Source organism: Ipomoea nil, unplaced genomic scaffold (assembly GCF_001879475.1).
Source record: "Ipomoea nil cultivar Tokyo-kokei standard unplaced genomic scaffold, Asagao_1.1 scaffold0276, whole genome shotgun sequence".
Lineage (NCBI taxonomy): Eukaryota > Viridiplantae > Streptophyta > Magnoliopsida > Solanales > Convolvulaceae > Ipomoea > Ipomoea nil.
The window spans coordinates 4254007-4276134 of record NW_017616704.1 but is presented as its reverse complement, the minus strand read 5'-3'; the positions used below and the strand labels follow the sequence as shown (position 1 = coordinate 4276134).

At 31.4% G+C, this 22128-nt stretch overlaps 1 protein-coding gene across 3 annotated transcripts; it reads left to right on the top strand.

Annotated features, from left to right (window-relative positions):
- Positions 1–11727: 11727 nt before the first annotated feature.
- LOC109156669 (double-stranded RNA-binding protein 1-like) lies at positions 11728–17796 on the top strand. Of its 3 annotated transcripts, none has more exons than XM_019304517.1 (8): positions 11728–12151; positions 12502–12570; positions 13739–13825; positions 14186–14560; positions 15239–15343; positions 16294–16529; positions 16647–16863; positions 17075–17796. In XM_019304517.1, the coding sequence occupies exons 1-8, from the start codon at positions 11803–11805 to the stop codon at positions 17557–17559; spliced, it is 1923 nt and encodes a 640-aa protein (XP_019160062.1). In that variant the 5' UTR covers positions 11728–11802; the 3' UTR covers positions 17560–17796. The 3 variants fall into 3 exon arrangements, with proteins under 3 accessions (XP_019160062.1, XP_019160059.1, XP_019160067.1); XM_019304514.1 differs by having other exon boundaries at positions 12484–12570; XM_019304522.1 differs by lacking the exon at positions 12502–12570.
- Positions 17797–22128: the final 4332 nt, after the last annotated feature.

Here is a 22128-nt window from a genome sequence, read left to right as displayed (position 1 = left end):
CATTTGATTGTACCCTTTGTTGATGCTTGATTGGGCTATTGATGTGCCTCAATCCTCTTGATAATGACTATGTGTATCTATGAATGAGATTGGTGGTAATATTATTTGAGCTTTGCTCACGAGATCGGTGGTAATATTGTGTTATTTAATGGTACCCTCGTGTATTGAGAGATCGGTGGTAATACTATGAGATTGGTGGTAAAGATTGGTGGGGGACGACGGTCCCAGGTGGAATAAGGTTGGACTTAGAAGTACAAGGTGGCACTAGGAGGTAATGGTTGGAACTGAAATAAGGTCGGGGGTAGCCATAAGGTTGGAATAGGGCATAAGGTTGGAACGTGAAACTTGTCATTATGTGATTGTTGTGTTTATTGCTTATGAGCATGTCTATCGAGAACTCTACCATTGAGATGGTAGGTTGTGGTCCTTGTTGAGTATGCTGATTGTGATTCTCAATGAGTAAATTGATTGTGGTCCTGGTTGACTTGTGTATTGTGGTTGTTGGTATTTGTTGAGAGTGTGGTGTTGTGTCCCTTGATGTTCCCTTCTCTTGGCTTTCAAATGATATATACTGTATTCCCTTGTCTCAAATGACTTTGCTTATATCTATATGCTATCTTACTTAACGCGTATTGGTGGGTTACCAGCATCTCTCGCTGACGGATGTTATCCCTATGTTTTTCAGGTTATGATTAGCTTGGAGAGCGCGCTAGTGGATCTAGTTAGCGTAGTCTTGCCTTCCCTTTTGATTAGATTGTGGCCTGTGTGCCTTAGACTACTGATATGTTATGATGTTTTTGTTAGACTTAGCTTGTGCACCCGTAGATTTATGGGTGTGGCATAACACTTTCTCGATTAAGAGTTTTGCTTCCGCTCGTTTATGATTAATGTTTAGACTGTTTATCTCTTATTTAAGCTTTTAAATATTGGTTAAATCGGGGGTGTTACAGGCGGGGCCAAGAATTCTGTGAGGGGGGGGGGGGGGGGGGGGGGGAGGGCGGGAAGAAACAGGGACGGGATCTAGGAATTTTTTCTAGTGAAGGCAAAACATTAAAACAAAAGAGATAATTTGAAAAAAAAAAAAAATTACCTAAGAAACATAGGTATAAATATTGTTGGATATGAGCAAAAAATAAAACACATCGAAACTTTATAAAAATATTCATAACAAAATATGAAACATAATTAATTTGATAAAATAATTTGAATAGATTACACATCTAATTATTGATATAAAAGAATGTTATATATATGTAAGTGTGTAAATGTGTTGATGCCAAGAAAAAATAAAGAGACAATTTGAAAAAAATAAATTACCTAAGAAATATAGGTATAAATATTGTTGGATATGACCACAAAATAAAACACATCGAAACTTTATAAAAATATTCATAACAAAATATGAAACATAATTAATTTGATAAAATAATAATTTGAATAGAAAACACATTATAAATTACATATCTTATTATTAATATAAAAGAATGTTATATATATGTGTGTAAATGTGTTGATGCCAAGAAAAAATTCAAACCTCTGACCTTTATTATAACCAAACACATGCTTTGCCAACTAATCTAACTCACTTCTCATTAACATTCATATATTTTTTATACTAATACTAAAACATGCAATATATATATATATATATATATATATATATATATATATATATATATATATATATATATATATATATATATATATACAAAGGTTTTATATGGGGTGGGGGTGGGGGTGGGGGTGGGGGTGGGGGAGTTCCCCCCCCCCCCCCCCCCCCTTCCCTAGCTCCGTCCCTGTTTACAAAATAAGTGTAGAAAAGAAAATTTGTGCAATCTTATAGATTGTCACTAGAGTGAACATTCTGTATAATCTCATAACTCTTCTAGAGCTCATATGGGTTGAATTTTGACACTATATATATATATATATATATATATATATATATATATATATATATATATATATATATATATATATATATATATGCTTGGTGCTAGTATAACTCCTTGTGATAGCCTATGCTTGATTCTTGATTGAGTTGATAACTTGAGCCTATCTATTCGTTGTGACACTTTGTTGGAATCATTTGATGTCGAGCTATTGCCTTTGGAATACCTTTCTTGTATCTCTTTCTTGATATTCGATGATATTGAATTATCGTTGTGAGCTTGTACCTTTGTTGTATTTATCCTTGAGAATTCCTTGACTGAGCCATTAATTGAGCTTATTCGTGGTTGTATACATTTCTTGTGGAATATATTCATTTGCTTTGTCTCTTAAGATTCATTGTATATTGAACACTTGTTGTGATGATTAAGCTGGTACGGTGGATAGTGTGGGGATTTCTTACGGATTCAAGATTATGGTATTTTACGGACAACCTGTAGAAACGTATCCGGATTGTCGGACCTATATCTACTTATTGGGGATTGGAGGTCCCACTAGGGGTGTATACACTTAAGGATGTAGGGCTGTCTCCATGAATTAGTCTTTGACCCTGCGGAAACCATAATCAGGTCTTTTGACCCCGCGCATCTCTATCGGGTCTTTTGACCCCGCGGAATCTATGAATCGGGTCTTTGACCCCGCGATATCTAACTGACTGATTTGGAGCCCTCCACACTGATCCACTTTGGTATCGAGTCATTGAGGTTGACTCTGATGATTGTGTCCTTGTGGACTTGAAACCCTAAGCTATTGTTGATTGTGTGATTACATTGAGAATTGATCCATGCCTGATTACTATGATTACTCTATCCTTATCGATCTTGATTCGTTATCGTTATCTCGTTGAGTTGATCCTTATTGATGTCCTTGTGGTATAATGTGGTATTGTTGAGTATATCTCTTGTATGGTCTGGTCTTAATTCAATTCCTTGTTATTTACTAAATTAGATATACTTATGTATTCCCAAGTCTAAAAACTATTTCAAAGTATCAAATGTATATGTATATGTATCTTTACACATTGGAGTTGGATTACTTAGCATAATCGCTAATGGTTTCAAACTATTTTCATGTATGGAGTAGTCAGCTTTCGAGAGCGCGCTAGTTGGAGACTACCTCCCCTCTTAGCTAGTTTACCTTATTAGTTTGCTACTTGGCCTGTAAGCCTATGTTACATTACGATGTTTAGTATGACTTTTGTAGTATGATTTTGGTATGTTGAGGATTTAGACTAGCCTGTGCATTTAGGTTGTGATAACCTAGATGTGGCATAGCATTCCCATGAATTCAGTTTTTAGCTTCCACAAATTATCTATGACAGTTAGATTTTTATTATCTCTCTCTCTCTTAAGTTTAAATGCTTAAAATTATGCCTAGATTTAGGGGTGTTACAGTAATGTTGTCGAGTGACTTTTCTTTTTGCTATTTAAGCTGAATGATGATTTGAGGAACAAGTTTGTAATGATATGCTGGGGGTATTTGGGGTAGCAGGAATGCAAAAGTTTGGAAAGGCTCACAGTTAATGCGGAACAATGTGGTTACTGAGGCTCTTAATTTTCTTGCTAGTTTGAAGGCAGTGCATGACAGTTTACCTACGTCTCAGGGGGTGCGACAGCTAAAGGAAAAGTGGAATAGTGCCGAATCATGGTCGCCTTAAGCTTAATACAGATGTCTCGCTTGATCATCAACATAATGTTATGGGCCTAGGGTAGGTGTTACGTGATGATAATGGACGTTTTTTTGGCTACGAAACGGATGCGCATCACTTGATATTATGGCATCAAAGAAGCTGAAGCTGTTTGCATACGTGAAGCTTTGAATTGGCTTAAAGGAACTAGAATAGAAGATGTTGATATTGAAACAGACTCGCATTTCGAAGAACAATGATGGTCCTCGCATTATGAGAAACACTACTATGGTGGCCCTCGCGCCACCCTTGCTCCTTCGTGGTGAAAATTATTCGAGTTCGAATTAAGCCAAGTGATAGTAGATTAGGAAGATTAGTCCATCTTTAGCACTGTATATGAGCTTAAATTATTGACTCATTGGCCACTAGTCGAAAAACCTCAAAATAGATAATCGCATTTTAGGGAACATAACACTGATGAGATAGTAGAGCTAGTCACATGATATCCCAAACGAGTTTTTTCTAATTTTGTCCAAATTTTAAAAGTTTATCCATTGTCCATTCATCATGAAATTTACCCATTTCAATCTATATCTATATATATATAAAAGTAAAATCCTCCTAACAAATTTTCCCCCCAAAACTTTTGTAGTAAAGTTTATTTGGTAAGTAAATGCCAAATGGAAATTAAATAAAATCTATTAATTGTTATATTACATAATTGGTAATATTATGTATGGTATTATATTCTATAATATAATTGAAAATATTATTGTTCAAGTATAATAAAAATCTTATGAAATAATGTAAGCATAATAAAATACAAATAATTATAATAATAATAATATTATTATTATTATAAAAATCATATAAATTTTCCCCTAAAACTTAGCGGCATTTATATAATATCCTAATTTTTTAATTTAATTAATTATCAAAATATTGAAATTATATATTATATATTATTCATTTATGTGTAGACATACTTATTACTGTATATAAAGTAAATTAGGTAAATATATTCTTCAAATATAAATTAAGTATCTATATATAATTTTTTGGTAAGCAAATGTAAAATGGTAACTCTAATTTTAATTGGTAATTGGTAATATAATAAAAACCATAAATGTTACCCTTAATTATATCTAAACACCTATATATACATCACATTCTCTTCAATACAAACAGTACCAAGTTACAAAGAACCTAAGGGAATATTCTCTGCAACTGCATAGCAATGATGTAGAGAACAGGGACCTTCAAGAAGAGGAGGAACAAGACCCATATTCTCTGCGTATCCAGAAGAGCTGTTGCACTACACCTACACATTTTGGTAAATCTCTGTATCCTTTTTCAACTCTTTTTTTTTTTTTAATAAAGAATAGAAAATCATATATACCATTGGTGAAATTTAAAATCTATCTACATATATTATATAAACTATGATTATATTGATCATATATATCATCTTCTTCATCATCAATCTGGACGAGTTTGCTCAACCCATTTAAAGGTATTTCTCTAATACCTTATCTCAATCCATTAAAAATTGTTTATTATTGGACTCTATGCAGGATTAAATAATGCACTATTCATAGTGATAGAAAAAAAAACTGACCAATTATTAGTGGACTCTGAGCAACTAGATCTGCAGGTCATTTGCATGAGAGGGGACATCATTGAATGAGTTTGGACTATTAATATTTTTTTTCCTGATGTGACCGGTCCTTCCAGCACCAATAGGAGTAACACAAGGATTTGGAGCCATGGCAATGTGTTGAGGATCATGAGTAGTGCTCCTTGACAAAAGCCTAAAGCAACAGCATATGAACATGATAGAGATTTAATTATTTTAATTTTTATTTGATAAAGATTATTCTCTAACCAAACAATTAGTAATATTTACGATTTATTGAACCAACCTTCATATTTTTGGTCAAATGAGTACACATGATGGAATATATGTTCATTGCACGAAATCTTAATATTCATTGAGTTTCAAAATCGTATATTGCATAAGAATTATTTTACCATAATATGAATTGTAACCAATTTAATAAATCTAAATATTAACAAGTATGTATGGTAATTTTATGTATGTTAATATTATTTCATATGGACGTAATATCATAATATGATTTATAACCAATTTAAGAAATCTATATTGATAACCAGTTCAAGTATGTATGGTAATTGTATGCATGTATTAAAAATAATAATTACGTATGGTATTATGTATAGTAATATTAGGTATGATATTTATTATGTAATGCGTAGTATTAATTAGGTTGTACATTTATTCTTTTCATATTCTCATATGGACGTAAATCCATAATATGGTATATAACCAATAACCAATGTGATATATATATATATATATATATAATTTTTCACTCCTTATTATAAAATAATAATTCAATAAAAGTTTTATATAAGTAAATAATCTGTAATATTTATCTTAAGTATAATTTGTCAAATTAATCAATTTTAATTTGATAATGATTATTTTCTAACCAAACAATTGGTAATATTTACGATTTATTGAACCAATTCATATATGTTTTTTTCCATCCAGACTAATTTTAATGGTCAAATTAATAATAAATTTTATTAGTTATTAATTAGCATAATATTAATTTATTATGCATAATTATTGTATAAAAATAAATTATCATTCAAATGAGTACACAAATAATATACATGTTCATTGCACGAAATTTTAATATTAATTGAGTTGTCAAATCGTATATTGCATAAGAATTATTCTTACCTTACTATATACAATTACAAATTTATTCCGAAATTCTGAAAATTAAATAAGTTAGAAATCTAATTTTAAGTATGTATATCCTGTTTTTTCATTTTTAATTTATACAACTAATTTATTAATTTATATACACAATTTTTTGCTGCTTTTAATAAAATAATTCACTACATTTTTTTTCAGTAAGTAATTCCTCTAAGCAAATAATCCGTAATATTCCCTGATATACTTTACACAATTTAATCATTTTTTGTTTTTATAATTTCTAATTTATTAAATAATATATATATATATATATATATATATATATATATATATATATATATATATATATAATATTTAATATAGATATAATTAGATAAAGCTTATTTTGTGACCAAACAATTGGTAATATTTATGATTTATTGAACCAATTCGTAAATGAGTCAATCTATACTATAATTAAAAACAAAATCCTATTTACTTGATTTCCCACCCAAACAATAGTAAATAGTAAAGGTAAATTTAAAAAAAAAAAAAGAATGGAAAAAAAGAACATAAATATTTCACAATAATATTCTACATCATCTGTTAAAAATGGAATGGAAATTAGGTAAACTGAAAAAATAACTGAATATTAATAATTGACTGAAAATTAAAAATGAAAAAAAGGAACATAAATTAGGTTAATTGAAAAAGGAAATAAATATTTATAATTGACTAAAAAAAATGATCCATAATTGACTAAAATGGAAAAGGAAATGGTCAAATTATTACATTTTAAATAATAAAGGCATATTCTAATCAATAATAAAGTTAAATTAAAAATGCAATGAAAATTAAAAATGAAACGAAAATATTTTAATAATAATATTCTACATCATCAATTAAAAATGGAACGAAAATTAGGTAAAATATCACTACATCTGATATTCTAATTGGATAATTGACCAATTGACTGAAAATAAAAAAGAATAATTTGCTGAAAATGAATATGATATTACTAATTAACTGAAAATATAAAATGAAATGAAATATTAATAGTTGACTGCAAATAAAAAATGATCTATAATTAACTAATATGAAAAAAATAAATGGTTAGGTCATTGCATTTTAATTAAAAATTGATGGAAACTAAAATTTGACGGAAATATTTCAACAATAATATTCTACATCATAGATAATAAAGGCATATTTTAAACAATAATAAAAAATTAAAAATGCAACGGAAATATTTCAATAATAATATTATACATAATCAATTAAAACTCGAATGAAAATTAGGTAAAAATATCATTGCATATGATATTCTAATTGACTAATTGATTAAAAATAAAAAAGAATAAATGGCTGAAAATGAATATGATATTACAAACTGACTTAAAATATAAAAAATCCCTAATTGACTAATATTCTACCATTATATATTTTCACTCGAGTCACCCATCATGATGGACTGAAGGTGTTAGCTATAGACGATGATGGACAAGATTGTGTTGCTACTACCAATGTCGAAAGATGTTTCAATAATGTGTACATACAATCGTTGACATTTTTTTTAAATGACGAATTTGCTATATATCTAGACAAAAAAAAAAATATCTTCCATACAAATGAATTAAGATAGTAATTCATTCCTATAACTGAGTTGCTTGAGAATGAGCACATTTGACTAATTTATAAAAAAAAATACTAAACAATGATAAATAAAATCTCCAAAATTACAGCACCGCATGCGTACATCTACACATTAGCTATTAATTTGAGCAATCATTTGCTCAAATTTAAGCAATGATAACATCAAAACACATAAATAATCCAAACCATATGTTCAATTGCACTATATAATATTTGATGTTATAATTTAAATAATTATATATTGATCCAAATATTCTTAATATATTACAACAAATCCATTCTGTGCATCGAACGGGTGAAAATACTATTATTCTAATAATTTTTCTTTCCTTCTTTCGTGTAATTACTATGTTAATGTATTTAAATATTGAAAGAGAATTCTATAAAAAGGATCCTTAACTCACTAAAATTCTATATTATTCTTAAAAACAAAACCCCCATTTCTTACTTACCCGCCCAAACAATAAAAACAAAATTACCAATTAATAATACTAATAATAATTAGTAAAAAAGTTAGTAGTAAAATAGAAAAAAAAGATCCTTAATTCACAAAAAAATAGAAAAGGAAACGGGATTCACTAATTAATTAAAACTAACAATAATCAGTAAAAAAAGATCCTTAATTCACTAAAAATGAAAATATAAACGGAATTTACTGATTATGACTAATAATAATTGGTAAAATAGGAAAATAAAAAATGAGTCTTAATTCAATAAAAATAAAAAAAGAAACGTAAGGGTGTGAAAAAAAAAAGGTCATAATAAGGATAACAGTAAAAAAAAAAAGAAAATTCTACCAAAAATTAGAATAATAAAAAAAGTTTCTTAATTCACGAGAAATAGAAAAGGAAATGGAATTCACTGATTAATTAATAGTAATAATAATCAGTCAGAAAATTAGCAGTAAAATATGAAGAAAAAAAAAAGATCATTACTTCACTAAAAATGGAAAAATAAACGAAATTTACTGATTAATACTAATAATAATCAGTAAAATTGAAAATAAAAAAGGATTCTTAATTCAATGAAAATGAAAGATTTTTTTTTTTTTTTAAAAAGGGGTCATAATAAAAATAACAGTAAAAACAATCCTACAAAAAAATTGAAAAAAAAAAGATTCATAATTTACGAAAAATAGAAAATGAAATGGAATTCACTGAATAATTAATACTAATAATAATCAGTAAAATTAAAAGTTAGCATTAAAATAGAAAAATATAAAAGGATCCTTAATTCACTAAAAATAGAAAAAGAAACGAAAGTCACTAATTAATACTAATCATACTCAGTTAAATAGGAAAATATAAAAAAATTCTCAATCTATACCATTATTAAAAAGAAAATCCTTCTTCCTTACTTTCACACCCAAACAATAGAAAAAGAAAAAAAATCTATAATATAATTAAAAACAAAATTCTATTTACTTGATTTATCGCCCAAACAATAGTAAATAGTAAAGGTAAATTAAAAAAAAAAAGGATGAAAAAAAAAGAACAAAAATATTTCACAATAATATTCTATATTATCAATTAAAAATGGAATGGAAATTAGGTAAATAAATAAGTATCTATTCAAACATATTTTCTCAACCAACACCTTCACTAAGGCTCGATCTCATGACTTCCCACATAAGAGAGGTCACTACATGTCATCTGAGCACAAGGTGCTTGGCAACAAACATTAGGTTAATTGAAAAAGGAAATAAATATTAACAATTGTTTGAAAATAAGAAAATATTCATAATTGACTAAAACAGAAAAAAAATGGTCAGATCATTGCATTTTAATTTTTCACAATAATATTACACATTATAATACATCAAATCACAAGTATGTCATAAATTTTACACAATTTTAAACAATAGAATGGAAATATTTCAATAATAATATTCTACACTATCAAGTAAAGGTAAATTAAAAATGAAAAGGAAATACTTCAATAATAATATTCTACATCATCAATACTAAAGACATATTTTAAACAATAGTAAAGGTAAATTAAAAATGTAGCGAAAATTAAAAATGAAATGGAAATATTTCAATAATAATATTCTAAATCATCAATTAAAAATGAAACGAAAATTTGGTAAAAATATCATTGCATTTGATATTTTAGTTCGCTAATTGATTAATTGACTAAAAATAAAAGAGAAGTAATTGGATGAAAATATATATGATATTACTAATGGATTGAAAATTTAAAAGGAAATGAATATTAATAATTGACTGCAAATAAAAAATTATTCATAATTGACTAATATGAAAAAAATAAATGGTTAGATCATTGCATTTTAATTAAAATGGAAGGGAAACTAAAATTGAACGCCAATATTTCAATAATAATATTCTACATCATAAATAGTAAGTGCATATTTTAAACAATAGTAAAGGTAAATTACAAATGGAACAGAAATATTTCAATAATAATATTATACATCCTCAATTAAAAATGGAACACAAATTAGGTAAAAATATCACTCCATGTAATATTCTAATTGACTAAAAATACAAAAGAATAATTGACTGAAAATGAATATGATATTACTAATTTATTTAAAATATAAAAGGATCGCTAATTGACTAATATTATACCATTATATATTTTCACCGAGTCACCCATCCTGATCAATTGAAGGTGTTAGCTCTAGACGATGATGGACAAGATTGTGTTGCTACTACCAATGTCGTCTACAAAGAGGTTTCAACAATGTGTAAATAAAATCGTTGATATTATATTTTTTAAATGACAAAATTGTTATATGTATAGACAAAAAAAATATCCTCCATACAAATGAATTAAGATAACAATTCATTCATATAACTGAGTTGCTAGAGAACGAACACATTTGTATAATTTATAAAAAAAGTACTAAACAATGATAAAAAAAAAAATCTCCAAAGTTATAACACTACATGCATACATCTACACATTAGCTATTAATTTGAGCAATTATTTGCTTAAATTCATACAATGATAATATAAAAACACATAAATGATCCAACCCGTATATTCAATTGAACTATATAATATTTGATGTTCTAATTTAAATAATTATATATCGATCGAAATATTCTTAATATATTACAACAAATTTATTCCGTGCATCGCACGGGCGCAAATACTAGTTATAAAAAAAAAAAAATCCTGAAATGGAAGGAGTCTTCAGATGAGTTATTTTATATATGTTAAATATTTTAATGCAGGAGATGATATTTGTAGCATACCGCCCATAACTTCCAAAATCGATTTGCACGATATCCATCTCTGTCATGTGAGCTCAATTATGGTTGATCACTGCAAGAACGACCATGTGACCAATAGTTGTTGATTCAAACTGTAGTTTAAATTTGTTCACGCTACCCCCGATCAGAAGTAGATAACTAATGTCATCTCCTTCCATCTTTTCTAGATTTGGACATAGGCAACAAATGTCGCATCCTAGATTCGAAAAAGACGACACCTTGTTACAATCTTCAGCAAGCTAATATTATTTAAAAAAAAAAATTGTAGATACATTTGTTATGACATCTTTCTTCTAGACCTGAAAAATGAAGCGACATTCTTCTTCATAGAATAAAGGGAATGACCCGTTAACCCGTTGACGATGTTAAAGTGGTTGAAAATCTTATATATTTAAATTCCTACTAAGCTTTTTTAAGTAATGAAAAATATGTACTAAAAAAAGCAATGGAAAACATAATTACACTATTGTACTCCTTGCTCATATCCAGCGTGGCTTTGAATATGTGCGGAGTTATAAAACCCAAAGACGAAAGGAAATGAGTAAATGAAAACAATACAATTACGACAGCAGCAGTGAGTGTGAGTGTGACGGAGTGAAAGAATGTACAAGTCTAAGCTGCAAGAGCTGTGCCAACGCTATTCGGTGACGTTGCCGGAGTACACGTCGGTGAAGGTCGGTCCCGATCACGACGCACGATTCACCGCCACCGTCACCGTAAATGGAGTTTCTTTTCAGTCGCCGCCGAATCAGTGCCGCTCCGCTAAGGACGCTCAGAACCTCGCCTCTCGCTTTGCTTTTGAGTATTTTACTGCCAATCTGCCCGCGCTTCACACGGCAACTAGGCTCCCAGATCCGGTTCTTCAGTCTCTGTCCCCGCCTTTACAACCATCTCCAGTTCACCTCGTCGCCGATTCTGCCCTTCTGCCCCCTCAATTCGGGCAAATCCCAAGTCAGTTTTTATTTTATTTTATTTTATTTTTTTAAACCTATTTTTGTTTCTCATTACACAAATCGAAACTTAAAAAAGTTACGAGCATGCTATGATGGGTTAAGAATGAAGTTAACTTGTTCAATTAGGATAAACAATTTTTTTTTTTTTAATTAACGCTTACACTGGAAACCTAGAGGTTTGATGTTTTATGCTTTATGCTTTTTATTTTGATTTTTTTTTGGGTGGTTTTTCATATGTAAACATTGAGAATATATATGCATTAATAATTTAAATGATTAAGAATGAATTAACTTGATTTATAAGGAGAAACAATTTGCTCTGCTTCACAGATTCAGCTTCGCTTGCAGGCCCCCAACCTGTTCGTCCTCCCCTGCTGCAGCAAACCCCTCCATCTCTTTCACCAAAAAGCTTGACAGGTTAATTTTTATTATTTTTTTAATTTTATTTAATGCACACATTGAAAATGTAATAGTGTTATAGTGTATAGTTAACTCTTATGTATATTATTGTGTTGATTAAGAATGATTTTTTTTTGGGGGGTTTCCAAAACATGGTTCCTTAATACCAACTTTTTAGAACAAAACAAAATCTCAGTGTTTGCATAATCAAAAGCTGGAAAATCCAAGAAAATGGAAAAAAAAAAAAAAAAAAAGGATTTAAACCACTAAAAGAAGATGACAAATCCAATTCTCAGTTCTCCCTACAGAACTCTAGAAACACAAAAAACACCAACTCAAAAGATCGGGACTGGCCTTCCCATGGTTGTTTTGAGATACAAGCACCTGACATTTTGCCAGTTTTTCTTCAACAGCGAGACAAGGAAGTTGACACTCATCTGAACATTCTGAAACACCTGTTTCTCCTCCATTGCCACATTTCCAACTGCCTTGTTAAGACCAGGGCCCATAAGCCTTGGAATCTGTTTAATAACAGCTTCAGATGCCAAGAAGGCATGGTACTTCTTAGCAAGCTTCTTTACAAGTTTCTTGTTCTTGTTGAGTTTCTTTAAACCTTCCACATCCATATACTCCATGCCAATCTTTTCTGCCTCTTCAACATGCTGAGCATCACCAAACTTTAAAAAGTTATGAGCATGCTATGATGGGTTAAGAATGAAGTTAACTTGTTCTATTAGGAGCAAGGTTGCAAAAATTGCTAGGCGCCCTCTAGGCGCCTGGGGACCGCCTAGGGCGCCTAGAGTGCCTAGGCGGGTGCCTAGAGCGATTAATCGGCGCCTAGAGCGCCTAGGCGGGCGCCTAGGTGGCCGACTGCCTAGCGCCTAGGCGCGATTTTTGCAACACTGATTAGGAGAAACAATTTTTTTTTTTTTTTTTTTTTTTTTTTTTTTTTTTATTTTTATTTTAATCAGCACTTACACTGGAAATGTACAAGGTTATAAAAATGTATACACCTAGAGGGTTGATGTTTTATGCTTTATGCTTTTTATTTTGATATTTTTTGGTGGTTTTTCATTTTTTTTCACATGTAAACATTGAGAATATATATATATGCATTAGTAATTTAATTGATTAAGAATGCAATTAACTTGGTTTATAAGGAGAAACAATTTGCTCTGCTTTACAGATTCAGCTTGGCTTGCTGGCCCCCAACCTGTTCGTTCTCCTCTGCTGCAGAAAACACCTCCATCTCTTCCACCAAAAAGCTTGACAGGTTAATTTTTTCTTTTAATTTTATTTAATGCACACATTGAAAATGTTATAGTGTATAGTTAACTCTATGTATATTATTGGGTTGATTAAGAATGAGATTAACTTTATAAATTAGGAGAAACAAATTTTTGTGCACTTTTCCCCTTCTTCCATGTGTGTATTTGAAGACTCAGTGTGGAGTCCACAAAACAATGGTGAAAAGATATTACTATGGGGAAAGCTTATTTAAAAGATAGAGTAATAAAATTGAGTGGCAGAAACAGTATTTGAAAGTGGCTTGGAAGAAGTTAACATTCTGTGGCGAATTGGTTTATAAGTAACAATTTGAATTGAAAAGTAATAGCAACATTTCATTTTGCAGAGGCTTCTAATCCAAACACAAAAGTAGGTCAAAGTAAAGAGAGCACTGCACAAGCATCTGCGGTGACTCCATTATACTCTACCGAACCTGCAAATCTGAAGGGGATGTACAAGTCAAAATTGCAAGAGCTATGCCATAGGCAATCATGGAATCAGCCCGAGTACAAAGCGGTGAAAGAAGGCCCTGATCACAACCCTCGATTTGGTGCCACAGTCATTGTCAATGGAATTCCCTTCAAAACTCCAGATAACCATTGCCGTTCCTCCAAAGAAGCAACAAACCTTGCTGCCTGCATTGCCTTAGATCACTTTACTGGCTCCAAGCTAACTGTCCCCCAGCAATGCCAGTTTCCACCAACTGCATCCTCATCTTCAGGTTATTGTTTTCTCATTAATTTCATTGTTTTCAAAAATACATCCCAGGTGAAGGAGGGAGGGAGGATGGAATAGGGCAATGTTTAACAAAGGTGTGATAACCATTGAGAATTTGCCATGGTTTTTTGTTGAAGAAGGGGGTTAAGGATACAGCACAACACTGATATGTAAATGGAATCCTAGATTTGTAATGGTATTCATTGGTTCAAAACTAATGATTGATTATAACGAAATGGAAAATGGAGAAAGGAAAATAGAGAAAATGGGCACTGGTAGATGTATTTTTTTTAATTGGAAAGCATAAAATGGAGAAATGAAAATAGTGAAATGAAGTAAATGCAGCGGGAAAAGTCAATATTAAAAGACAAATTTATTCAACAGAAAACTGAATTCCAGGGTAGTAGATAATTTTGGGAAATTAAAAATTGACCAGTTCTGTATCCCAGGTACCTATTGCCTCCTACCTGGGGGCTGGGGCTGGTTCTGGAACATTTGATCATATCTATATAATCTGCATGAGTGCCATTATGGTTATTAATCTTTCTAAAACATCTTGGTTTACAGGGTTTTCTGAAGTAAAATCTTCATAAAGGCAGAATTGACATTTATGAATTGAAAAAATAAAAAATGGAAATACAGTATTTGCAGATTTTGTGATATTTTCATTTTCTTTTTGCAGGCCATACTAAAAATGAAATTGCAGGTCGAAACAATGAACCGAATTCACAAACATCTGGGTTTGGTTCAACACCATTGGTTCCTAAAGAGGTTTACAAATCTTCAGGTTTGCTTTTATCAGTGCCTATGATTTGTATGCACTAAGTTTTAATAACTTGTAAATTTGGTACTTATTTCTCCTGTAACTTGTGAATTTGGTACTTATTTCTCCTGTAACTTGTGCTGAATCTACTTCTACTTTTCATTGCTGATTTTATTTCTCTAGTTTTTTTTTTTTTTTTTTTTTTTTTTTTTTTTTGGATTGTGGGACACATTTTAATTGGATTATAGATGAATCAAGTTATTTTAGCTCTGTAACCTTTGTTAGGCAACAGCTAGCTAATATGCTTTGTGAATGTTGGGACTGAAGGTTTGCTTCAATTACATTGTATGTTTGCCTTACATTGTGGGACACATTTTAATGTCTACTTAACCTATGAAACACTTATCCGTGAGTTATCTAGTGACAAAACAGTGGCCCCTGCCCCTCCAAAGAGATTAAGAAATATGTGTACATATGCATGTGCATATATATAGACACTGCTTGCTATAAGTAGTGCAAGAACTAATGATAAGATGTTAAGGTAAGATAGAAAAAGCTACAAACTATGCTTGGTCAATCTCTGTGGAGTAGATTGGATATAATTATGAAATTATTAAGGATTGGTTACTGCTATAATAATTGAATATTATTGGTAATTTACCCATTTAGTTGGCCCTACACACTCTATGAAGTAAATATATATCCATTAAAAAGTTGCTTACACTGCAAATGATAAGCATTTGCTTCAACAGGAAATGTTATTTCCATTGAAGCCATTTCATTAAAGAGTTTCTGTTTGGACATGACAAGAGTTTCTTTGTCATGTCCGGTCCCAACTAAAGAGGCTGGAAATGTTTGTGTCCATTGTAAAATATTAAATATTTTCCCATCTATTAAAATAACAAATTAGAAAAGGGTTCTGTTTCAGTAGTTATTATATAATTAATCGCTTTTTTCCTGTTTTGCTTTCTTAGACATACGGTATATGTACAAGAACCAGTTGCAGCAATATGCTCAGAAGCAGAATATTACTTTACCTGAATATTCTTGTGAAATTGAAGGGCCACCACATGCTTGTCGCTTTAGATCAAAAGTGGTTTTTGGTGGAAAAATCTTTGAAACCCAAGAATTTTTCTCTACATTGAAGGAAGCTGAACAAGCAGCTGCAAAAATTGCTCTTGAGGCATTATCACCCCAAGAAATTCAAAAGGTAGTCAAGTCTCCTAAATTTATTTGCAGTAATTTTATCAGGCTATGGGTTCTATTGTATCTATTGGTTTCATGTTCCCTTTATAATTATATATTGTCTGTTTCAAATGGATGTCAGGGTGTAGGTTTATACAAGGCCCTTCTACAACAACTGGAACAAAAACAGGGTGGCCTGTTTCCAGTATACAAGACAATCCAGTCTGGTCCACCTCATGATCCAACTTTTGTGGCCACTGTGGTAGTTGGTGGTGAGACATACCAAGGACTAGAAGCTAAAAGCAAGAAGCAGGCTGAGATGAGTGCTGCAGAAGTTGCGTATAATTCTTGTATGAAGGGTAAGTTAGAAACACTCCCTAGACTCACTGACACTGTCACACACAAGATGGACAAGAAATACAGAGCTATCCATAGCTCTGTTTTTCTGTCCATAGCCATAGGTGCATGCACATATTGTGGTTCAAAGAGGCCGAAAACATGAACTATACCACCTGGCAATCATACTGCACCAATCAAGCACTCATAGTTTGTTTCCCTTTTTGTTAATAGGTACAGAAAATGCTTCAAAGAGGCAGAAAACATCAGCTGCACCTGGCACGCATGTACATGCCCAGTCCTCAGCCTCACCACTACCACTCCAGCATACAACTCATCCTGCTGTGGAGTCTGTTATTCAGAGTTCATCTGAATTCTATGCCAAGGAAATGGATATGATTGAGGTTTCACAACCCAATTCAAATGAGGCAGTTTCTGGTCATGCTTCCACCTTGCCCTCTATCCAGGCTTTGCCTGACAACCAATCCTCCACTCCACTGAAGCAAGAGCATTTAACTTGTTCTATTCAAGAGTTTGATCAGAAGAGACCAGCTGTGAGGGACATGATTTTGGTTTACCCAAATGCTTCAAATCAGATACTTCCTGTCCCTGAGAATGCTTCCATCTTGGCCTGCAGCAACAACAAATGGACGGCTGTTCAAGTAGAGCTGAATCAGAATGAAGGGCAGAACTATTGTCCATCCACATCCTGTGTGTAATCTTGCATTCATTTTGTATGTTGTCAGGGAATTTGTTACTGCCTTGGTTGGGGTTGGCAGTTCGTAGTTGTTGGAGTTTGTTTCGCATTCTTACTCTCTTTTGCTGGGAAAGTTGGAACTTTGGCCTTATTTGACAATCAGCAATTAGCAAATAGGGAATTGTATAAGTAGGTGTGACAGAGGATTGTATCAGTGATTTATAAAAAAAATGTTTAGTAAAATTAATTGTTTAAATTAGCAATTAACATGTAAAATAACTTAAAAGGTGTACATATAATAATAATAATAATAATAATAATAATAATAATAATAATAATAATAATAAAGAACAACGTAAAAAAATGATTTTAAAAAATTTTATTTGGTTATTGGTTAACATATTCAGGATGCCTGTGTGAATCATGCTTTTGTGATATCCTAACATGGCTTTTTCCGGCAGGTGCCAGGCAATAGATTGGAGTTCACTTTGTTGGTTATTGGTATTAAGTTGAACTCTCACATGAGAGGTTATGGGTTCGAGTCTCGGAAAGTGTTATTTATTTATTTTTTGGAATGGGTAAGTTTCATGAGCAATGAATAACAATGAACAACTTTTAAAATTTGGACAACAGAAGAAAAAATTCATTTAAAATTTTAATTTCTGGTAAAAAATGTAAGTAACACTTGAGTTTGTCAAATTTTTTTACCTGAAATTTGTACTTGCATAAATCTTATTCTCCCAATAGTGATTTTATTTATTTATTTTTGACAAATGCAAGTGTGACTTGCATTTGCGTTTGTCCTATATCTACATCTACAAATCTAATAAGAGCCAATAAAGTTAGGCCCTAACGCGAATAAAAAAAATGTTGGTGTAATTGTTGGTTGAAGTGAATGATTCATATTATTTTGATTTTAGTTTTTTTTAAAATGATTTTTCCTTATTTACCGTTGTTTGAGCCTCATTTCCAATGACTTCAACTGTTCCTCTTGTTTATTCAACCTCTTAAGCAGTCCTGGAATGATCTTCTTTGACCTTATACACATAGGAGGGTCGAACCATTGTATGAACCCGCATCCTCTACTCTACAATTCCAACCTCAAAATATATTTTTAAAAATTATAAACAATTTAAGACTAATTGAATGCACTCAGTTTGTGAAACTTACTCCATTGTTTGGACATAGCCAAAACCTTCGCCTAGGGTTTTCATTTGTCCATGAAGTCATCACCTTCAATTCATTTCCACATCTACACTGTGTCCTTGGAATTGCCTCGCCAAAAGCCCTAGTCTCTCTCTTTCCCAATCTGAGGATGATGCATATGATGTAGTCATTATGTTTTCCTTCAAAATAAACAAGATGAAGATCGGCAATGGGATGGCGTGTTGAAGATGGCTCGCAGAGCTGGTTTCCTCTTAGTTCGCAGATTACGGTTCCTCACTGGAGAATTGGGGATTTTATTCTGTTTGTTGTTCGTGGGTAATCGCAAAGGAGCGGTAGGTCATTCAAGCTTATTAAGAGAAATGTCAAATTTAGCCCTCTTAAATGAAGAAATTTTACTTTGGTGAAATTTTGACGGAAAAGTGGCCTGAAGGACCATTTTTGCCAAAAAAAAAAAAAAAAAAAAAAACAATAGTCGTGGACTAAAATTGCAAGGTTTGAAAGTCGTGGATCAATTCTGATAATGCCAATATAGTCGTGGGACCAAAAGTGCAAAAAACTCACTAACGTTATTACAAAGTTGCAAACATTTATTTTAGTAACAATTATAATCCATCTCTCATATATTATTTTGCATTTACATATTTTGAATTACTGATTTAAATAAACAAAATTAACATTCAATTACCTATACATAAATATCTCATATATAATCTTGCAATGATATACTTTGGAGTATTTATTTAAAAATAATCATTGGACATTATCTCACTCGCGCAATGCGTGTAAAAAACTAATACAAGAATACGTGTGAGAATGCAAGTTGTACTTGCATTTTTTGTATTTGTAAGGTTGTATTTCAGGAAACAAAAAAAAAAAAAAAAAAAAAAAAAAAAAAAAGAACTTATCAAATTTGACAAACTCAAGACTTACTTTTTTTTGACCAAAAACTCATGTCCAAACGAGGTTTTTCTATTTTTTGTCCAAATTTTAAAAATTATCAATTGTTCATTCATCATGAAATTTACACATTTCAAATAACAAAAATCCTGGAATGGTAGGAGTCGTCAGAGGGGTTATTCACTACTTATTCAATATATGTTAAATATTTTAATGCAGGAGATGACATTTGTAGCATAGTGCCCATAACTTCCAAAATCGATTTGCACGATATCCATCTCTGTCATGTGAGCTCAATTATGATTGATCACTTCAAGAACGACTTTGTGATTAATAGTTGTTGATTCAAACTATAGTATGTAGGGATGACCAAAGTTTCAGTTCCGATTTTTCAAATGGCCAAATCAGAATCGTCGGTTCTAACCGTGAATTTTTTTTTTCTTTTAAGTTTTAGTTTTGTAAGTTGTAAAATGTTGAGTAATGACTGAATACTTAGCTCCCACCTGGCAAATATTAATTATGTCTGATGAATTCACAGTAGAGTGCCACTATTACAATGTAAACACCCTCTAAGTAATTGAGTCTAAGTTAGACTCTAGACTAAGAGTCTAACTTAGAGCATCCACATCAGTCAATAATGTGGGGAGAGTGCAACATTAATTCACTTAGTTCAAGTTTATAGTTAATGTGGGGGAGAATAGATTTGGAAAGAATGCATCTGCAAATGTAAAAAATTATGTCAGAAATCCAAAAATGGAAGAATAGCTGTTGTGCGCGTTTTGCGCACAGCAGCAACCCACATGGGCGCGCGCAATGCACGCGGCGCGCCGATCCTTCTTTTTTTAATTTTTTTTTTTGGTTTTTGTTTTTTAGTTTTTTTTTTCCTCCCTTTCTCACATTCTCTTTCCTAATCACTCTTACATTATCCCCACATTCTTCCCAACTGATGTGGATGCTATTAGACTTACGACTCACATGTGAGTCTTGTCAACAGTTTGACAAGACTCAAAGGCGAGATTGGCGCAAAGGCCAAAGGCCAGCCTAGCCTTTGGCCCTTTGCGCCAGTCGGTAGTATACTGCCTATGCCAGTGGACTGCCACAATTTTTTATTTTTTTTTTCGGTTTTGGAACCGGAATCGTCTGGTTTCGAACCAGAACCGACGATTCCGGTTCTAGAATTTCACAAACCTTAACCAGAATCTTATTGGTTCCAGTTCGATTAGCACAGTGCACGGTTCGGCCGGTTCGAACTGAATCGTGATCATCTTTAGTAGTATGAATTTGTTCACGCTTCAATAGTCAAGGGAATACTGGTTCACTTACTAATGCATTAGAATAGTGTTTATTCTACAACGTTTCGAAAAGATGATTTCCATGATCCAGACTTACAACTGATCACTACCCATTACGTTTGGAAATAAACTTAAACTACTCCCCAAGCATAGTAGCATTGGCCGTGTAACCCAATCCAGAGCGTTAATAAGGCGGTGGATTAGACCGAATGATGCCAAACGAGTAAGTAGACAGCAAACCTATATTTCTTATCTTCAATGAACGATACTTTTCTCATATTCTTTTATAAGCTATGGTTTAAATGAATATGCAATGTCTTGCCGCATTTAATGTGTATCAAACATGTTAATCCTTATCTATGATACATGTGCACAACTCAAATGAGTTTGATCCTGAGACTGGGAATCCAAATGCGTAATCCTAAGTGTTGTATCATGTGTTTCCTAAGTTGAATATGTTGCTTCTTCTAATTGTACTAAGTTGAGCATAGATGTTTCTTAGCTCAGGTAATTAATATCTTGATTAGACTCATAAAAGGAATTTGTCATTTCTCTCATATTTTGTATTTCTTTCAAAAAAAATGTAATCTTAAATCTTAATAGGAGTTTTGCTCTGAAAGTAAATTAAAGTCATTGTTTTTTTTTTTTTTTTTTTTTTTTTTTTTTTTTTTTTTGTACTAAAAAAAAGTAATTGATTTTTCTTTGTCACCCCTTAAAACTATGATCTCATGATCTAATAATTGATTGGAAATGATAAACGTATTATATGACAGTCCCTGAAGGATTTCTTGACCTTTGATTCACAAGTGGTTATAACATGAATTCTAAACATAGCTTTGTCGGAATGTGAAATTCGCAGACACTAGGACAATTATTTAGCTCCAATAATGTAGAATTGACTTGATACTAATTTAGAAGTCAATGATTATTTTGTGCAAAATTATATTTATAGTGCTATTTAGGGGTAAATTAAGAAAGTTAATTGCTAACAAATTCCAAATTTTTTGGGATTTTAATTGATTTGTTTAGCCTTTTCCTTATTCTTCATTGGAAGCTTGTGGGTGTGTCTGTTTCTACACTCGTCCTTAATAAGCTCGTTAACATAATTGTACACTGTTACACACAGAATTGTGCATTGTTACACACAACAGTATACCTTGTTGCACACAACAGCGTTAAAAATTGCACATGAAATTGTACAGTATTGCACAAAACAATGTGTAATGTTGCACATA

Excerpts from the sequence above, each read along its gene's own strand:
- LOC109156669 (XM_019304514.1), top strand. The coding sequence starts at position 11,803 with ATGTACAAGTCTAAGCTGCAAGAGCTGTGCCAACGCTATTCGGTGACG. Across the intron at positions 13,826-14,185 it reads TCCACCAAAAAGCTTGACAG|AGGCTTCTAATCCAAACACA; the intron begins GTTAATTTTTTC and ends TTCATTTTGCAG. Across the intron at positions 14,561-15,238 it reads AACTGCATCCTCATCTTCAG|GCCATACTAAAAATGAAATT; the intron begins GTTATTGTTTTC and ends TTCTTTTTGCAG.